Raw genomic sequence first — 21,920 nt, 5'->3', positions numbered from 1 at the left:
TAGTATTTTGTATGGCTGGATAGCTGAAGGATAATCTCTGAATGTATATTAAAATTCTGGGCCTGTTGCTACATAGTTCCATAGAAGCAAGGTCCATGTCCAGTCTATTTAAATTCAAACCTTTAATTCAGATTATATGGAGTGTCTTGTATTTCTGTAAAACAAAGATACAGACTGCATTTTCGAATCATGGAATCTACTTGTTTTAATGTTGCACAATATATCAGAGAACAATAATATCATGAAAAGAAAGGATTTCTGAGATAAATGCATAGATGAGTCTATAATGTTTCTAAAATTCATCAAATGTTTCAGTGCTAGACCTGGAAAATCAGTATACTCCAAAAGTGGCACTTGCTTTTTACACAATTTAAGTTTTCAACAATACTGACGTGTTGAAGATTAAAGATCTGCTTGATATTATTCAGGCATTATTTTCAGCAAAGTAAATCAACATCACTTGCAGGTATGTAAGTCTGATATAAAAAAGGTGGTTTAAGATTCCCTTTAGAGAGAGTGAAGGAGGTGAGAGACATGGAGATGAAAGAGAAAATAAGTTTCACATTATCTAAAATGACTGCTTCTCATCCACGGGTAAATGATGACATTAGGTTGTGAAGACTTTTGTGACTTGTTCAAATATGCGGAATTATGGGTCACAGGATGAATAGCATTCACCAATTAAAAGCATGAATCTCTTGTTCCTGTCTTATTTTACCATCACAACCGATCTGCCCAGCTATTATTGTCAGGGCATTGCACCAATTTAGCAAATTTCAGAATGTAACACAGCATGTGAGACCAAAACTTGTAGTTGGTATGGCTAATTTGAATTATTTGAGGGGGAGAAAATGAATAGCATGCAGTAGATACAGAAATCCTTTTATTTGTTTCTTTCACAATTATCATAACTTTATCTAAGTCTTTTAATAAGGACAATGGGCTCTTTGGGGATTAAAAATTATGCAGTTTAATAACTAGGTTAGATGGCATGGCTTTCCTTCATTTGCCTTATCTTAAAATGCAAGTTTTAATAGTCCAAGAAAACTCAGTTCCATGCTAGAAATTACAGCTAATAGATCTCTGACTTATAGGAGACTCTAGTAGTAACATAAGAAGTGTTATAAGAAAATACTGTAAATTCTTAAGGAAAAAGCATAGAACAAAATTTGAGAACTATAGGTCAAGGTACTGCTTTCCCAAATTCTATCTGCCAATAAACCTGGCCTTAGTAAAAATTAGCATCATGGTAACATAGTGTTGAATTTATTTGTTCAGGTGATTAAAAAACTCTTTGAGAGAAAAATGGTCATCAGTTTCCTTCAGAGACTCTAAAACAAGCTTTGGAGAGGAAAGAGAGAGATCCTTTACAGGTAATGGAGCGAATCCTGAAATATCTGTAGCACATGACTGAGAAAAGTGATGAATACAAATACATTGAAATTGATGGGTTTTTCATTCTTATCACTTTTTTAGTGTTTGAATTTTGGTTTTTGTTTATTTTGGTTTTTTGGGTTTTTTTGTTTGTTTGGGTTGTTTTTTTTTTTTCAGTCAGCTATCAGGTGGTGTCTGTCTCAAAGTACAGTGTAAAAATGTCATTATTTAGCACCTACCAGTAAAGTAGCTTGATATCCCTTCTTCTGGGGAAGATGAAGGAAAAGTCTGTGTGAAGAAAACTGAAAGAGATTTCTACAGAAACAAACAAATTTTTCTACCTGCTTTTCCTGCCTATGCTTCTCTGTACTCTACTACAAAGCATATGACCCTGAAGGCAAGCAGGGTAGGGTTTCTTCTTTCTCCTTTACAAAAGTTTAATAAATCCAGGAGACATGATATTTTAAAACATCTTGTAGGTCCCAAAAAGAAATTAATTCCAATATGTTTCCAAAGGAAAATCTTCTTAATAGGATAGAAAAGGGGAAATACTAACATGAAACTTTTGTTCTTGCTTTAAAGAATGGAGGTGCCAGGTTAACCAAGCCAAATTAACTTCACCCTTTCTATGACCCTGTGATTCTGTGAAGTCTGCAGGAGCAATCTGTAGCAAAGAGTCAAGTAGAATATATGTGTCCCTACAAAGAAGAGTATGAGTATTTTATTAGGAAAGGCTCTGCTCTGGGGCAGGACTGTAAGACCTGAAACTTGGAGAGAAGGACTGGAGAACAAACAGAGCAATAACTTCCATTCAGATGCAAATATTTATCTCCTACCCTCGACACAGGTTGCTTGGAGAATGGATGGTTATTTAGCAGATATCTATTGTTTGATATGATAAAACCCATGATATTTGTTTGTTTCCTGCTGTGGTTTTATATTTTGCTGGAAGCCTAATTTGTAGCCAAATACCAAGGCAATTGTAGGGCTTGGAGTGCTTGGAGAAGAGATGATGTGTTTTATTCCTGAAACAAAATGATTCTGAAGGGTGAAAATTCACTGAAAAGTTGCTGAAATAGCACTGAAACCACGGCTTGTAAAACAGCCCTCTTAAGAAAAAAATAAAAAACAAAGAAAAAAGAGAAACATAACCTTACCAGATAAAAAACCTCCATTACAATATCATGCATGGTGCCAGGTACAATATAGCAGAATTGCCATGTAACAATGCAAAATACCCCAAATCGGATGCTAATTGAAGAGAAGTAACATGTGGCAAAGTTCTTATATATCTGACTAGACAGACTTTGCACCATGAAAGTGGAAGAAAAAAACCAGATCTTTGTAAAAAGCCACGCATGTTGTCATTCATGTTGTTTCATAGACTAATACAGAACAATGAGCTACACATTCCTTGCTAAAATTGTCTCTCACAGCTGAAATAGAAGGAAAAACTGCTCTTAGAATTGCAGTACTATAGGAAGTTGGGAATTTTCAATTATTTGCTTCTATTGTTTCCAAGCACAAAATATAAGCAATTCTATTCTTCATTAATAGTAAGTAGATTGAAAAAAAAAAAAAAAAGAAAAATTATATCTCATAAATACATGAAAGGAAGAATCACTGTGAAAAATCTTCATCTGCCATAAATTGCCAAAGCTCCATTTGATTCAATGGAGTGATTTCTTCTTTTTCAATATCACAACTAGAAAAGTCTCAGTGCCCTTTCACAGATTGGGTGTTACTTCTGTTCTACGTCTGTATTAACTGCTATTGTGGCATAAATGTTCATATCAAACCAAACCCACCTTTCAACCTCTTCTGTCATGTAATAGGCAAAAATGAAAATATTCTTTAGTTAATGAAGGCAACTTTTTTTTTAGATATTTCACTAGCATGTAAGAAACAAGTTCTTGTTTCATTGACTGTGATTTATTACGGTTCAAAATATTTTTTTTAAAATTGTCTTACTCACTGTGTAGAAAACAAACATTTAACCCTCAGATTAATACCATGTCATATGTGATTTTTCTTCTTTTTTTCCATTTATAAATTAACTTTTTAACTACAATTTGATGAGATACACCAACTGCGTTATATATTTTTTTAAATTCTTTTTTGAGTTGTATTGAAGCTGTTAAGAATGCACTTGTATATAAGTCACAGTACAATGTAGGTTTTTTAATATCATGAGTGTGATTCTGTTTCCTTGGTACATAATTTTACTGGTTTGTTAATGTTGATTAATTCTTTGGGCCAAATGAGCATAATTTACATATGATCCACTGGGTAAATTGAGCAAATCTCCAGTTTACTTATTTTGTTCTTCTTGATGTTTTGCCTTTCTACTGTCTCATGTTGTTTAAAAAAAGTAGAGCTCTGATTTCAAAAAGTATAAAAAAATCAAGGTCACGCTGATGTTATATCTTTCAAGGATAACCAAGTTTTATTTGTTTATTTCTGGAAAAAATATACTGAAAATTTCAATAGGAATACAATTCAATGGAAATTTTCTAGTGTAATAAAAGTTCAATCATTTAATCATTCCCTCTTCCATCATAGGAAATTCTTACAAAATTTATGTTATTTATATGTGGAAAGAACGTAAGTGCAAAATGTACACACTGACAGAAGCAGACTTATATTGAAATTTAAAATTACATTCAATTTGCATTTTATCTAATCTTGTGTTTTTATAACTTCCTTGACATTTTAGTCACCCTATTTTACTACAAATTAGAAAAAGTGAGGATTATGAAAATGTACCCATCAAATATATTTCTTGTATAAATAAGAAATCTTTCTTACAGAAACATGAAATCTTTGAAAAATTACCAAAAAAAAAAAACCAACAAAAACCCAAATAGAAGTTTCGTTAACACTTGAATATATTATTCTTTTGTGTCAGGGAAGAAGTATTAAGAAGTCTAAAGAACTCTTTGAAAAATAAGATTTTACCTGAGGCTTATTTTCCTTTTCTGAATGTGATATTTCTATAGAACTTTATCTAGTAAAATGCTTTCCAAACTGGTGTTATTTTGTAATAATCAACGTTGTTCCCAATTTTCAGTGACAAATTATGACTCCAGCTATTACATGACTTAATTTAGAGACTTCATATATGAGTACCACTTCTAGTGAATTCTTATTATTCTTAACAAATTTTCTTGCTCATTTTATTAAAAACTTGACTGACAAGTGTATTTTAGACAGATGCAACTAAATCCTCCAAATTAATGATAAATGTAAATTTCTTACTAGGAGTAAGATAAGGTTGGAATGTATTACGAGTCCAACACCAGCAATTTTTTTTTAGCTTCTAACAGAGAAGAAAAAACACAAAAAAACCCCTCCATTAACAAATGAAAAAGCAACTGCTACGCATTTATCTTTTTTTTTTTTTAAGAAAGCATGAGGATAATTTTTGATTCACACTGTGGAATTCAGTGGAAATATTGCTATTGGTTTTAGAGGGAAGATATTTACACCAATAAGCACATTTTTGATTAAAGAACTGGGGAAATTAGAGCTTTGCAGAAGAACACAATGTTCTTCTCAAAGTTACGAATAAGAACATAGCACTTCCAGGCTTTATGTCTTAAAGTTATTTGCTCATTTGAGCTCATATGAGGAAACATCATAGGGACTGGGTAAACAAAGGAAAATGTTCCCCGCAACACTTAATTTCCTTCAAGAGTTAATTTTGATGTGAATTCTTGCAGTATTTCCAAGCAAATTATATATAATTATGAAGCACACATTTGAATGTAATATAAAAAGAAGGGGATCTTAACAAAAAGTATTTTAAAAAGTAGTTCAGTTTAAAGAATTATGGCTTTTATCCTCTTAGAGTGGACATGGAAGAATTTTCTCAACTACACACTGTGGCCAAGACAACCTTTGACAGACCAACAAAGGCATGTGACATGTGGCACTGGGCCAAGGAGCAACTTAGGACCCATTTAATAGGCATCTTCAGTAGTGATGGCAAGAAAATGAACAAGCCAGAACTCTCCAAGTCATGTATGTGATGTCCAGACTGTCCCTGGATGTGTCCTTTGGTTTACATCCATGCTCCAGCTAACCCAAGGCTAGCTTAAAATGCATACCTGTATGTGTATGCACAGAGGAAAAGGAAGAAAGGGAGAGCAAATAAATACTAGATATATAGCATAGCATAATGGGTGAAAAAAATAAAGAAATGCTGATTTAATTATTCAGAAGGTATGTGCAGGAATAGCTGGCTTTGAGTAGTAACATAGAAGATATTTTAGTATTCTACAACTTAGAGAAAGAACGAGACTATGATGATAACTCAATAAAGTATTCTGAATGTTTAGAAGAATAACTCTGAGTAGAACACACTATCTTATTTTCTAGGGAAAACAGAATTTCCTTTTACATCTTCTGGTTACAGTCACTCACATTTTCAGTAGAAAAGTGTGCACTTGTGGAGTCATCAACCTCACCCATATGCCACTAAAGCCCATGAGTTACCAGAAGAAACAAGAAGAAATAACCAAAACAGTGTGTATGTGTATACATTTTTGCACAATATTATTACATTTGCACCTTCTCATAATATTTTCTCTTCACCAGCCTCTGCTGACCATTAATATTACAATTAGTACATACATCTCATATAGTTTTATTATACAGAGGTTATACACCTCTATGTAACATTTGTACAACATTTGTACCTAAATGTAAGAGAAAGAATGAAGGAACTTTTTTCAGCCTCATGGTTTATCTACTGCTGTTCTATTTATTTCTACTTTTCTCTTCTTTTTGGATCTACTATTTTCTAATAGTTATCTCCATCATCATGTCTCATATGCTATTTCATTATTCTGTTTTGTGATGCATGACTATTTACCCCGTAAATGTAAACCTTGCTTTCACCTATTCTGAGATTTTATGTCATAGTTATTTTCTATCTTTGCTCCCTGTCCCAACTGGAGGTTATTTTTTTTTCCATTGTAAAGTCTCAGCACAAACACTGAGCTCACAGAATGCTGCTTCTGAAATAATTGATACAGGCAGTCCATGACTTTAGCTTCTATTTTTGATTTCTCTCCCAAAAATTCTCATAGCCATTTCAATTACTCTTGGTGTAATGGACTACTACCTTGTTCTGCTGAAGACCATGCACACTCAGAGTGGTCTTCTAGATGAAGTCTGTGCATTACTGATCACACTTTATGCTTGGTGCCAGGGAAAACCACTGTGGATATAAATTTACTTAAAAATAGCCAGACAGTGCAGTTCTTGTCCTGCTCTGCATGAACTTATATATCTTAGAGCCTCTAGCCTTTAAAGATTCAGCTTCCTGTTCCTATCAGAGCTGGCCATTATTGTGATTTTTTTCACCTTCTGCAAATACATAATTTTAATTGTTTACAGTTATCTGAAAAAAATATCAGACGTTCATTAATCACTTGATTTCCATTACTGAAAATTAATTCTTTACTTGAACATCAAGTCAATCTTGCCCTCTGAGTTCCTACATCATCTCTATCTCTGAATTTACGAACTTTAGACCACAGTCCTTCACCTTTTCTGCTTCTCTTTCTCAGAGCCCAGTGTCATACCTCTTTCTCCTCTCTCCTCCATAGGTGTCTCTTCTCCCTAAGAATTACTATCGTTTCGTATTTTTCTGTTCTTCTTTTTCTGCTAAACAGCTGAATAACTCCAGAGTGATAGAACTGCCCTGACACTCTCCATTCTCTATCCCATTATTCTTTAATTTATGCTTGGTGCTAGTAGGGTACATCTATTTAATTCTGTTGCTTGATTTAAATTTACTTTATGTAAATCACATTTTCACCCCTTGTATTCATAAAATCTTGCATGGAGAGACAGATTTGCTAAAATAAAACATAAGACATTTCTCTTAATCAAGATAATTTGATGCTTTGCCTTCCTCATTCACAACTGAATTAAAAACTCAATGAAGCTATATTACTACGGGTTTTTGTTGTTGTTTTTTTTTTTTTTTACCAAGTATCAGTGTAATTCAGTTTTAATTAATGCAATTTTACTAAGACTGTAAGACATGGTAACTGTATGTATCCAGTGTTAGTTTGATTCTTTAAACTGATGAGTGATTTTCTAGAAATTATTTCTTCTGAAGTTTCAAAAGTACAGGAAATTCTCAGATCCTTTAAAAGTTTAATTATTCAGTAAATTATTCATTAGCTTAAAAATTATTTTTCAGTATCCTAAAAATAGCATATTCAAACTTTTATTTTAATCAATATTAATCTCTATCTTAATCAGCAAGAAGAATCTAATTTGAAAATGATTCTGTTAATTTGTACTCCTGAAGTCCATTGAAAACCTGTCTTTATATTGCTGGCTGCCACATGTGATGTGGATCAGACTCAGTTTTAGGTGAAAATTTCATTTTCTCTGAGATTAGGGTGCCTTCTATGGATTTGTCCCCCATAAATGTGTAGACATTTTGGGTTGGGTTTTTTTGTTTGTTTTGGCTTTTTGTTCAAAGAATCTTTTGCTATTTAACTTGTGAAAAGAAAGAGATATGTTCTTACATGCCTTTAAATTGAGAAAACTTCAAAATTTAGGCAATGCAGTACATGATGAGATATGAGTTCTCTCGATGTGATAAGAGAACTATCATGGAAGTATGAAAAGGATGTTGTGTCCCTTTCCTAGTTAATACAGGGGCTTTTTACTGTAATAGCCAAGATTAAATAATAAAAAGCCTAGCTTTGACACCTAATCCTTACTTTGTCGGGTACAAAAAATAGACCAGAAACATACCTGTCTGTCTTTTTTGCACAGTGGTGTGACAAATCTACTGCCTAGGACTGTAATATTTATTTAGAAAGTATAAGAAGGGAAAAACCATGAAATCACACTGAAATTCCTGATTAATTCCCCCATATTTTGTAATGAAATTAATTGCCAAAGTGATTCTAATAGCATTTCCAAATGAATTATGTTATTCAGTGCCTAGATTTTACAGTGCAAAAGGATTAAAGTCAAATGGAGCATTCAAAAGATAAAACCCCTTTAAAATTGTGAAGTTCTTTTGTTTGTTTTGGGTTCTTTATTTGTTTTTTAATGTTGTTGGATATGTTCACTCCGAACATCTTCAAGTGTTTGGCATTTTAGGTCAGTGTTAGGAACATATACCATAATACCAGGGGTACATATTTTCCCACAAAAACATTTTTGAAATAATTTCAGTTTTTTATGTGGACAAAACTAAATTTCCATTGCATTGCAGAGTCCTTAAACCACTAGTAGCAGAATTTTTTTTTTTTGTATTAAGTGTGTGCTTGCTTTATTTTAAAAAGAAATATCCTTTCATCAATATAATCTACAAAGTCAAGAGAGGGACATTCCCTTTTTCATAATTGTGAGCAGAATTTTAAAAATGAGCAAGTGTTTTGCAAATGGTTTTAGAACTTGGCAGTTAAGTATGCATTTTGGGATTGAAATCAGAAGCATTGCACTATAAACTGAACTTGGACAACAGGATCAATTAGCCTTGCTGCAGTGGGAAAAGACTGCCATTTGTATGCCAGAGGCCATATTGCTAAATTGCTAGTCTGTTAAATAGGACAGGGACAGGGGCTGATGCCAGGGCTGTGGGGAAGTGTTGCAGAATGGTTTGCATCCACAAATGCCAGTGGTTTGCTTGGAGGCATGGGCGGCATTTCTAGATCACCTCTTCCAGTATGTGCCTGCAAAAGGAATCCATCTCACCTGTTCCAAGACTGCTTGCAATGCACAACAAAGCTCCGTTTGTGAGGAAATTTAATAAATGGGGATTGGCATATTTCCTTTAACAGTACATTCCTGAACCAAACAAAACCAGTAATGTAAACACAGCTTGGCAGTCTAGCGTTGTGTCTTTGTCACGTGCACTCTTTTCTGAACCTTTATTCTCAGTATTATGGATTTTCTGGTCATTTTCCTGGTTTCTGGTATATACATTTTTTCGAGTTCAGTTGGTCCAGCCTCAAACCATTCCTGTCTCCTCCTCATGTGTCCTTGGTTAATCAACAGCCACAATTCTTCTGAAGCTCCTGCCGTCCTCTTGATTCGCCTTTGTCCATTCTGCATAACTTGTTTTTACTCACATTCCTGTAACCTCATTTTTTACAGATGAATAGGAATTTTTCTTTTTTTCTGAAGAACAACTGAGGTCTACATTCTGCGACAGAATTTTTGCAGGTGGGAAGTTATTTTCACCAAGTGAGTTTAAATACACAAGTTATCTTCTCATCTATCCCTCAGTTGTATTTGTGTGTGGATCTTCAGAGCAAAAGCTTATGTAAATCTATGGAAAAGAAAAGATTTTAAGAGGACCAGATACAAAATCCTTTTAAAACATTATTTTTTTCTTTTTTAGTTTTCTATGAATTGCAAGTAATTGCTAATAGCTTTTATAATCTGACACTGAAAACTGGCAGTCAGGAAACATATAATAAGCATATATATATGTAATAAATAGATCTTCATATATAGATGGATGTAGAAATACATCCCAAATATCTAAATATGCAGACTTCTGGACTCAAATGTTAGCAGAAGTTCCTATAAATGTTATATATTTTCACATCAATCATCATATTGCTTATTAAAACAATTGAGATGGTATATCTACCAAAAACCTTTCCCCAAATTATGTATCCTACAAAATTATATTGTTATTATACTTAACATTTCAAGGTGGCAATGCAGAAACTGATCTGAGAACAACTGCTAAATTTCTAATCACTTAGAGTCAGAATTGCAGATTTGGACAATTGTAAAAAGCTGCATGCTCAAACACACAGTCTCTTTCAGGCAATCATTGAGATAACTGAAAAGTATTAATTTTCCCATTGTAAATTACTGTTTTTGAGGAAAGCAAGATTACAGTAGGATTCTACAAGTTCAGAGTGCATAAACTCCACAACTCTCTCTATCCAAAAAATCATAAAACCAAATAATTCCCGGTGACAAACAAAGCTGAGATCAGATTTTGAATTCAAAATGGAGAATTATAGTTGGTTTAGTACAAATGCACATGTCGTTGCAATAGTAAAAAGTGTTTACCTATTCCTCCAGCATTACCTGTGCTCTTCAAATTATTTGTTATATGCCAGATTCACAAGAATTTTTGGAAATTGCTCAAGTGCTTCTATATCACAGTGATCTTACTAACAGGAATTATTTTCATTTCTGTTTTGTTGTTGGTGTTTTTTCTCACATGGTACGTATTGAATAGACTTCTCTGTTTCTGACTGGTCACCCATTAATTGCTGTGTGCCAAGGAAGTTTGTAAACCTGCTCTACAGAGGTCAGTGCAGTCACCACCACCCTGAGGGGTAATAATGTTTGTTTTCAATCTATGTTAGTCCCTAGTTACTCGGCAGCCTCCTAGAAGAAGAAACAGTTATTCACAAGAAAACCCTTCATTCCACGTAAGATCCGGATGGAGGGCAGGCAGCAGGAGCTGGAGGACAAAGTTCCTAACAGAAACCTCATCTCAGCTGTCCAAATTTCCAACAACTTATGTCTTCATTTTTCTTTTGCTGTGTGCTGCAGGTCTGAGAGCTCTTAGCAGCTGTTACATGTGTCCTTGGTACACCTTACCTCACATTCTAAAAACTCAGCAACAAAAGGTAAGCAACTTCAAACTCACTATTTATTGAAGCAGCAATTTATGGAGCTGTTGCAAATTGAATTCTACTTTCTACCTTTGTGCATGTGCACATGATGATTTATTCTCATGCCTCTACCAGAAATCTCTGTTGTGTCTGATTTGGAGACATAGTGAAAGATCTGCAGTCAGATGAGAGGATTAACACAGTGCTGGGTATTGCTTCTTTCACACATACTGGAGCCTTAGTTCTGATAATTAAATTTTTATTTGATTAATTTTTAATCACATCCTTACTGATTTTCTGCTGTATTAATGGTGCAGAATTTACAGTCTGGAGAGCGGCATAGATATTTTTTAATGAACCCATTATAATGGGTGAAAAAGATTTTCAAGCCTCATGAATCAACTCAGCTGCTGATTGTTGCCCATCTCCAGCAACTCCCTCACAGACCACTGCTCCTTGAGTACCTCCATTGCTTTTTCCCCAGTCAACTGAAAAATGAGTAAGGTGCTTGGCTGGCCCTTCCCTGAGTACTGGGGTAAGTTAGCTGCACATCACTCTTCATCTCCTAATTCTTTCTGATAGTCCTTCACCAAGAAGAGAAAAAAAAAAAAAGGCGAATAATAAGTAAACCGTTCATATTTCTTCTTTCTCAGTTCCAGTTCCGGCTTAGAGGGACCTCTAACATATCAGTTTTTGGAGATTTTTGAGGGCTCAAGGGACAGTGGTTAGTGGAAGAGAGTATATTCCAGGGACATTTTCTCCATGGACTCCCACTTAGGAAAATGAAGGAAAAAGCAGATTTGAAACATAACCCCTCTGTTGGGCGTACATGCAGGGTGGTTATCCAGGCAGGACCTGCACCTTGTACTGTCATTCTTCCCTGCTTTTTGAGTTTGGCACTTTATCTTATATCATTCCCTGTGAAATGTGCACATTTCACTTTGCTGTGTTATCTACAATGGCAGCACCGTCTTCTGGTTAAAGTAGGGCATCTTGGGATCTAATTTTATATTTCACAATACCCAGATAAGCACTGTAGATTATGTTCTGCATATCTAATTCCATATGGTATTCCATTATGACACAAAATCTCTGTTCAAAATTCCATTATAGTCTAATTTTCTGCAATGATTTAATTTGATTAGTCCCTGTAAAAATGTATCCATTGAGATAATTTTCATTTTTTTCTGTTGTCCCTTCACACAGAAGAAATCCATCACATTACTTTAAGGCCATTTCATATCATGTAGTATCATATTTCTTCCTGTCAAATTCATTTAGAAACAATCTGCGTTTTACTCTTATTTATTTTAACACTCTTCCTGCAGTTTCTTTGCTGTTGCTGGTAGGCATTTTGAAAGCAGAAACCCCATTAAAGATACTTTTGCAATATCATCTTGATTTCCTGAAATCTTCAAATTTCAGTCTAGTTTCTGAAGTGAGACATCCATTGACCAAAGTGCACAAAGCACTCATGCAGCTCAACCTGCAAGTTGTTGCCTATAAAAAATAACCACCAGTGCAGGAAAATAGTGCATTTTCTCTGAATTCTACCTTGGGTCGTGCTCACCTTTGACATGGTGTAATGGAATTTTGATGCATGAAAATGTTAATTGTATTTATTTTCCTTTGTATGTGAAAGAAGTCACCACCAAGTGGAAGGCAGTATATCATGAATTCTTGTTGTACAAGGCTGACTGTGCCAGCCCCCTGTCAGTTTGCTCTGATGGTGGAATCAGGAAACATAATAGCTTAGAAAGGTTTTTATGTTTTGGTGGAACAATGTAATTATGTGTATCTAAACAAGAATTACGAACAACATAGGGTTTGAGAAATCTTGCTGTGGAATAGAATGACATACTTACTTAATTTAACTTTGATTAAAGAACAAGGTAGAAAAGAAACAAACGCCAACAGTGAATAATAACAATAATAAAAGCTGCAGGGTAACAGGAGAGCTGGCTGCAAGCTGGCACTTCCCACTAAGACATACACTGTGTCAAAGCAAAGCTGTTAGGCTGGCGCAAAATGCAGTCACAGAGATCGATGCATTTCAAGGATGACGAATATTGTCATGTAAATACCCCTTCAATAGAACTTCTTAAACACTAAAAGCAGCAAGGAAAATGCCAGATGAAAATTCTCTCTCACAGTCATATAGCACAGAATGGAACAAGTCTGAAAACAAAGTTGTGACAGAAAAAAACCACACATGAAAACATATCTGCATCTCTCGGAAAGTATCTGATGTAAAAAGAGACAAAAGATATGACAAGACATGAAATGAGTGAGGGCTTTGAGTCAGGTACAGCAAAAAGCAAGATATCAGACACTAAAATCTTGAAAAAAATGGTCTCTATAAATGCATTATTTTAAAAATAAAACATATAAAGCTCTCTTCTGTTTTTGTGCCATCTTTGGCTCTTGGAGAGAAATACAACTGTGCTGTGTAGTCTAAGTCAAAGCCAATATATGTCAGTCCTTTGTCTAGCTTTTCCCTTCTATTTAAACTTGGAGCCCTTGAAATGGGACTACTGTGAATCACCCAGATAACCTAGAAGCCCTGATAAAAGGCCTGATAAAACTAGAGGAAGAGAAAACAAAGAGGTCATCTATTTCATTCCTCATTTATGTATGTGAATATTTCAGACAGTACTGTCTGAAAAGGTTTTGCTATTTTATGTAGAGAAGAGGTGGAAAATGAAGATATTGCAAAAATATTTGCAAACTTTCCCCTGATAACAATGGAATGTACCTTATTTATTAGGTGTTTATTTTACATTTGAATTTTTGGGATATTACTGCATATTGGCTTTAATTACTAGTGTGTCTTAGGAGAGATGCAGTTTACTTGATTTATGACAAAACTCCTTCTCTGATTTGGACTTTGTGATTGGATTGTGTCTAAATCATCCCTGAGTGATCTGAATTTCATTACATCATTAAAAATGGGATGAAATCATTTGGGTAGGCTACAAAAGACTAAGAAAGCATAATTTCCTTAAAACATAACTTTTAGAAGACACAGTGAGGAGCTGAGTACCCACTGTGGTACACCAAACAAAATGGCTTGAATCAAATCTTCATCCAGAAGTAAAATATTTATTATGCTACAGCTCAAAAAAGATGTTTAGACATTTCCAAAACCCTTCTTTGTTTTTAATTTAATATCTTACTTTTCAGGCTAATTTGATGGGTTGAGAAGCATTTATAATATTATGATATTAAATTTACAATATCATAATTTCTAGTGGGATAAAAAACCCAGTTTTCACCAGCTGTTAATGGCCTCTGGAGACATTCAAGCTGATGAGGTTTATGATTCCAAACAACTGTAGATGAAAATATGAGAAACAGTTGACAATAACTAAATAATACAAATGTAAAATCACAAATCTGAGACAAGCACGTAATTGTCATGGTATTATTTCATATGATTTTTATGTGATATTAAATACCATTAAATTGTAATACTCTTAGCAAAGCCAAAATAGGAACATACTAATCTTCATATTTATATTTCAGGCAATAAAGGAATAAAATAACACAATATTAAGTTAGCATGAACAAAGTTCTGAAGATGTTCTCTTTTCAAAATGTGAAACTGATTAGCTGAAAATAAGCAAATTTATTGAGTTCACCCAGAAATTTAAGGGGAACAATTCACAGAAATGACACAATTGTAACCCCTCTTTGTATGTATGAATTATCTCAGAGCAAGATGTGGAAATTTGAAGTGTACCTGTAATTTAACATATTTGCTGAAAAACGCTAAATCTGCAGTTTACTTGCAAAAGCTTTATATACAAATTCAATATTCAAAATTCAAGCTGCTTGATTATGTCAGTATGTGCATGTTTCTATCTCAGAAGCTTGATTTTTCATATCAAAATTTTGATATGAATAATTAAGACTTTGATTTTTGCAAATACTTTTCACTAATATGCTCAAAATTCATCAAATATTATTGTTAGTACCTCTATTCAGCAGAATAGTTACAGAAAGAAAACAATACCCAGTTCAAAATACTAAAGTGTTTACATACCTTTCCAGTGAAAGGAAATCTGGTTGATAAACAGAAACTGATATCATAAAAGAACAAATTATTTACTTTCTCAGCCTTTGAAAGGAGAATGATATTAACATCCTTGCAATATATGTAAATACCTTAAATGCATATGTGTAACATATGTTGCTAGTTTTACATATTTTTTTTCCAGTAAAACTCATTTTGTATCTAAATTTAAAATATAAAAATGAAGTATATTGACTTGTGGAGCTTGACATATTAGATTTATCTGCATTATTAGATCCCTAACTTGGAAAATATTTTTTGCATTTTTCAGCTACTAAGCTATACACTAATATGGGGAAACTGCTTACCCAAGCTTTTCTTTCAGTGCCTCAGAAAATACTAACAAAACAATTAAACCAATGCTTCAATGGGAATTGCAGTGTATACAGGTAATAAATATATGGAGTTTATTTTTTTAAATCTTCATCGTCTGAGTTGCTTTCCTTTTACTGGCAGGCTTATAGAACTACAAAAGCCATGAAAACTCAATGCTAACTTAAAAGTGCAACCTCTGTTACTTTAATATTTTTATACTGAGTATCAAGGCATTGTTTACAGTAGATAATGAAATGGAGATGGGGCAGAAAACACACCTCTGAAAGACTTTCTACACAAAAGGATGAACACGTAGTTATTTGCACAAAGCATTAGAAAATACCGTGATATTTTATTATTAAAAATGCTGCTGAAAAGTTTATACATATGTGTCCAGCCATATATATCTTCTATCATTACTTAAGGCAAAAAAAACCAAAAAATTGCAAAACAATAACAGAAGAAACCATTGAACCCTGTGTGCCTCTTAAGGACAAGAATATAAGCCTGGGAAAGTACTTTTGTTTTTCTTTTACAGTTTCAAAGTATATTTTGATATCATTATTATAGAATTCTATGAATACCCTATAAATCTGTTCCCTCTATAAATCATACATCAGTCCAGATGTATCAAATTATTAAATCAACTTGATTGTAATTACTTTTAAAAGCTAAAATCATTCACTTACAGGAACTTTTTTTACCCAAATGTCACAAGCCTGACACAGTACTGTACATATTGCTAGCAGAAGACAATTGGAAGTACTAAACAAATACTTTAATTCACATTACAAACATACCCAACTGATTATGATGCCAAGCATCATTACCTTTTTTTTTTACTTTTTTTTTTTTTTTACTCTTTTTTTTCAAACCTTTTTTTAAGAGTTATAAACTGCTGCATCTCAGCTGAGGCATTACATAGCTGGTGGAAATGGCCTGGTATAGAGTCAGCATTAATATATTATGTGATGGATCAGTGAAAAAAAAACAAAACAATTTTCCATTTCCTACTAGTTGTACTTTGGGGTTGCTGCTTCATCACATTCCAACCTGAGCTCCCAGGTCAGATTTATAGCGCATTTACTGCAGATAAAAGATTATATCAGCCACAAGTTGCATTTTTATCATGTCATTAACTTTGTATTTCTTTCCTTCAGAATTTGCTTTACTGCCTGCTACAACAAAGAGTTGTGCAGATGAATAGACCTCAGTGAATCACCTTGTCTTTGCTTTTTTTTTTGTAGGGGTGACTATTTCAAGGTATTTTATTAGGAAAAATAGGTGTAGAAAACAAGAAGAGATACAAGGCATCTTGTGTTAATCATTATGGGACATATGATATCAATGCAGTTTAGTTGTGAATTAAAATAGAAAATACATCTGGGATAGTCAGGTTCAAGTGCAGACCAATTTGTTCAAAGATCTTTGGTTACTATCTCTCAATGATGGAGTACCTTTCAAAGACAAAATATAAAGCAATCTTCATCTGCAAAAACTATATTCTGGGTTTTCACATTCAAATCAGTTGTTTGAATCAAACTGCAAAGTTACTTTGATAGCTCTGCTTGGCCCCTGTTTTTCTAGTGAAGGAAAAGCAGAAGGGAACAACCAGCTAATAATTTGACTTTCCTGAGAGTGATGCTCTCTGGGATTTTCAGTTTTATTCAAATGCAGAACAGCTGAGGATTTCTCTGCTTCTCTCTCCATAACGCTCACTGACTGTGGGACTGAGTGCAATGAATCAGCAAATAAGAATTTTCTGACAGGTACACTCTCAAGATACTGGGCTGATAAGTTCTTTACACACTCATCACTCTGAACAGTTTGAAGTACAGCCAGCCAACCAACCCTGCATTTCCCAACTTTCAAATTGTGGTTTTATTTTGTTCAGCAATGCTGAGGAGGTGCTTTCTCAGCTGAGATTCTACTGCAACTGCTGGTGAGTTTAGAGCTAGTTTTCCTTGAAGAAGGCTGACCAAAACACAGGCTTTCATTGCTTTTGTCAGGGCACAAAACTCTTCTTAATGTATCACAATAACCAAGAGCTACAAACTGGACTCCAAATATATATTATTGGATGTTTCTTGGTTGAGTTCAACAAGCTTAAAATAGTAATTCTTTAATTCTTTTCTTTTGTATTTTTTCTCTTTGTTTTCCAATCCATTGCTGTGTTGGAATTTAACAAAGGCTAACACAAAATTAAATTATAGAAAAAATGTTTCAGAAAAGAACAACAATCTCCTATGAATACTTTAACATGCACTAGTGCAACCTGTAAGAGAAAATACGCAGGTCACACAGACAACTGTATCCTCTGCATGACACCATGGCCTCATATAAATGAAACATGTTAGAAAAAACTCATGGTTTTTGTTAACCACTAGTAATTAAGAAGAAATTCCTCCTTTGGTCTTGGAGGAAACAGAGGTCATATGACTAATGTATATACACATAGGTCACAATCGAATGCACAATCTTTCTAAAAGCTCTTTTCAAACTGAAAACATCAATAAAAGCTGCTTCTTTTTTTGTTTGTTTTTAAACTCACAGCTATGTACATTTTTACAAAGTTTCTTTAAATATAGTTCAGGCTGGCAAGTCATCTCTTTGCACAGAACTATACGTATTTTACTGCATAGTCAGTCCTCCTCCTTTTTTTTTTTTCATTTTTGTTTTTAATAATAAAATTCTATTTTCCCCATCTGAATTACAGCTTCATATGCTGGGTAAAAGCCCATGGTGATGTCTTTGTTTTATCAACGGCCATGGTATGGCACATAAAGAATCTTTTTTATAATTTTATTTATTTTAAAAAAACCAAAACAAAACACCTGTACAGTCACTGGCTCTGTCTTCCAGAAGACTCTGCTTTGCTTGTTACGCTTACAACACCATTTTAAATTACTTCTTCTGGCCCCAACTTTCAATCAAAGTGGCTGAGATCTTAAAGCAGTATTGTAACAGCAATGTACACTTTTCACATTTCACAGGGTTTGTAGTTGATCTTTAACATCAGTGAGTTTCTGTGGGAAGGATCAGTAAGAAAATAATGACTGTCCTTCTCTTTTACTTATTTTTACTTTACATTTTGACAAGGTGTTCAATGGATGGTATATAACTTTTTCCTCTTCTTTTTTTTTCTTTTTTTTTTTCTTTTTTCTTTCTTCCAAGTGGCTTGTGAGGGTAGATGGGGAAGGGCTGAGCTATACCCTAGTGGTCGAATGTCCATGGGGCAAATTTGTACTGTTTTGTCCTCCACTGAAAGTGTTGAAAGTATGCAAAGGCTGCATTCCTGTTAATGTATTTGGAATCATGGTTATGGTGTTGGGTGTCATTAGCGGGATGTCATCTGGGGACCTTCTCAAAGTGAGCGTGTAGTCAGGAGGACAGGTGAGTCTCAGTGTGTCGTGGGCCTGCAGCGATTCACACTCGTGGTCATGTTCTAGCTGCTTCATCTGCAAGGACATGATCTCCTCATTTTGTATGTGTGCTATGTCATTGGTGGTGTTCCTCTGGGGGCTGGGGCGCCTGTGAGTCTCATGACGCCGCTTGTCCTTCTTGTAATATAACGCAGCAAAAGCTAAAATATTGAGGAACAGCAAGGAGGCCCCCACAGCAATGGTGACGCTCAGCTCTGTGGAGTAATCCCTCTTGTTTTCTATCAGAACTGTGGTATCCTCTGGAGCTGTTTTATGGGTGTCTTTCGAGTGTTTGGGATTGTTGGCAGGTGTCATTGCTGGGCGTTTGGTGGCTGGCCATAATTTCCCAGGAGAACGCCGGGTCACATACGGAAATGAGGTCATGTCAGGAGGGGGGACTTTAGTTGTGGTGGAAACATACTGAAATATTTCATTCAGGTTGTGAAGGTGTGGTACCAGCTCCAACCAGAAAGCAACTTTGGTTGCTCGATAGTGATCACGAACTCGGGGTTTCAGGCCAATGTGTAAATAAAGTTGGTCTTTAGGATTGTATTTGGACCAGGCTACTTCTTCAAAGCGGTTGGGTTTTGTGTGGATGAACTTTGTGTCCTGTGGAACAGGCTGGTTTGGATCTCTAAAAAAAAATTAAAACAGACAATATTACAGTCATTAACATTTCTACAAAATTCTACAACAAAACAAAAGCAAACAAACACGAAACCCTCTCAATCTTACAGTTAATAGTTTATCCAATATTTACAGTAACCTAAAAGCAGAAGATTAAAATATTCCCTAACTGAAGAACAGCTGTTAATAAGTAATCAAAAGAAAATTACTTACTGTACAGAGCATCTCAGATACTACAATAGTTTTTTGACATGAAAATGCAGAAATCATAGTGTTTCAGTTAGCAAAAGGTCATCTGAAGTGATTCAATACCATTCTCCAAGGAGTGCATCTTAGAGACATACCATCTTAGAGAAGTACCAACTACCTCTTTCCATAGTAAATGTGTAGGTTCAACCCTTCTCCAGGTTTGACACTAACTTTTTAATTTAAGGTACCACTTCTTCCACTGCTGTAAGTAGTAAACATGGGCATCTAAGCCCCATGGCAATATTGGAAGTCCCTCTGAACACACAGAATTATACTTGTGCACATATTACAAAGGAGAAAAACCTCTTCAAAACCTGAAGTAGCAGGGCTAATACATGTACCTGGGAACCACTTCTGCTTGGTTTTTTTAATTGAGCTATTAGTCCTCCTCCATTTAAATACTTGCTTGGGTGAAAAAACACCCTTGAACTACCTTTGTGTCGCAAATCTTTTCATCATTCCCACTAGCAGAGGACTATTTGAAGGTTCCATGTGATCATTGCTACAAAGTCAAAGGACAATGGGCCTTAACTGATATGAGACATATTTTAGCCGAGATAACCAGTTTTAAAGTACTTCAGTAGCAGTAAGATAAGTGTAGTTCACAAGTCAGAGATAATTACAAAACTGGTAAACTATTTTTTTTTTCTTACAGGTTCAGAATAAAGACAAACCAATGCCACAAAGAGCATTTAGATGTAGTTAATGTATACATATCCTTATTATTATAAATTTAAATAAATAGCAAGAAAAAAATTGGAAGTTAAAATTACTTTTACAATACTAAGTTTAATAGTATGTTGCACATTAATTTCAAGCATCTTTTCTAGCAATGATAACTTTCTGTGGCTTTGTGTTATATTATACTGAGAGTAGATTATTTATTTCCTGTGCATTACTCAGAACTTTACATTCTCTTGTTACTTATTTATATGCATTCGCTTATTTCCTGTGAAAAGAATTCTAATATTTTCCCTTTCTTCCAATATACAGTTATGTATATTCTGGGAATACCAAATTATATCCTTACAGATTTTAAAGCACATTTTTTCTTTCTCCATTTCAAATGCCCATGAATCTAAGAGCCTAGTTTAGCATTCCTTTGCTGTACATAAAGAGCTATTTCTTAGTTCTTAAATGTGACAAGTAATTTGACTTTAATAATCTTATGATTCCTGCATTCTTTTTTTACTGGAAAGAAGGTATCTTACTTTTTTTTTGAGAAAAGAATAATTATTTTTCTATATATTTTGGTATTTTGGCTTACTTATGCTTGTGGTTATAGTGTTTGGGGTTTTTTGAGGTGGCTTAGTGTGCTGACTTTATTTTAGTATTGAAATATATCTCATCCTTCTCATTTCAATAACATTTAAAAAATACAAACTAGGGGTTCTAAAATGTTACCCTTCCTTCCTTCCTTCCTTCCTTCCTTGTTCAGAAAAAAAAGATAATTTATTGGTAATTGTTCATCCCAGTTCAAATAAAAAAAGGATTATTCCCTTCCAAGCAGTACAGACACAGATGTATGCTGCTGCTTTGAGGGATTCTAACATGCATGGAAGAAGGAAATAAAGCTATTTATTTTGTTATCAAAGAACAGACTGAAAGATCTGGAAAATCTAAACACAAAGATATTGGCCCAATTCAATAGATCTACTTTGAAAAGCTTTGGGGTTCATAATATAAATTCTAATGCACATTAAGGATCAACAAGGTTATCTGGACGCGAAACATTTTTTTCTCAGATACTCAAAATACTGCAAGGGTTCTGGTACACAATCTTGTGTCATCCCCCTTGCTGTTCTGATTCACATCCCAAAAGACTCTGGGAATGGTTCTAGAGAGAATTGATTCCTTAAGTTAGCTCTTGTAAACAAGTTGCAGTTGATACACAGAATAGAAGATGAAGAAGCTGAGAACTCACTTTAAAAAGCAGCCAAGCTGGACATGTACTTTTAAAATTTTTAGTGGTCTTATAAAAATTATTATTATTATCCTCATAGCTCATGATTATTTTAGTAAATAACATTTTTTAAAATTAGCATTCTCACTGTGGTCCCTCCCAACCATTCTGCATCCTGTGATTCCCTTTCCCTACAAAAAGCCTGAAAAACAAGTAAATATCAGCCTCCTTTTTCCTCTCTGCCATCCTCTACTTCCATCTGTCATTTTTAACTATATTTATTGGGAGCAGCCAATTATGCTGCCGCCTCCTCCAAACACAAGAGAGAA

The 21,920-nt window shown here is 34.3% G+C and overlaps 1 protein-coding gene across 2 annotated transcripts in view; it reads right to left on the bottom strand.

Moving 5' to 3' along the window:
* Positions 1-18,178: 18,178 nt before the first annotated feature.
* NLGN4X (neuroligin 4 X-linked) overlaps positions 18,179-21,920 on the bottom strand; it is a 159,550-nt gene continuing 155,808 nt past the window's right edge. For both annotated transcript variants that reach the window (XM_064708857.1, XM_064708867.1), the window contains one exon: positions 18,179-19,446. In XM_064708857.1, the coding sequence (XP_064564927.1) occupies positions 18,597-19,446 (850 nt within the window). In that variant the 3' untranslated portion in view covers positions 18,179-18,596. The remainder of the gene's footprint in view (positions 19,447-21,920) is intronic.

Source organism: Zonotrichia leucophrys, chromosome 1 (assembly GCF_028769735.1).
Source record: "Zonotrichia leucophrys gambelii isolate GWCS_2022_RI chromosome 1, RI_Zleu_2.0, whole genome shotgun sequence".
NCBI lineage: Eukaryota > Metazoa > Chordata > Aves > Passeriformes > Passerellidae > Zonotrichia > Zonotrichia leucophrys.
Note: the sequence above shows the minus strand (reverse complement) of the source record. Positions and strands in the feature narration are given on the sequence as shown.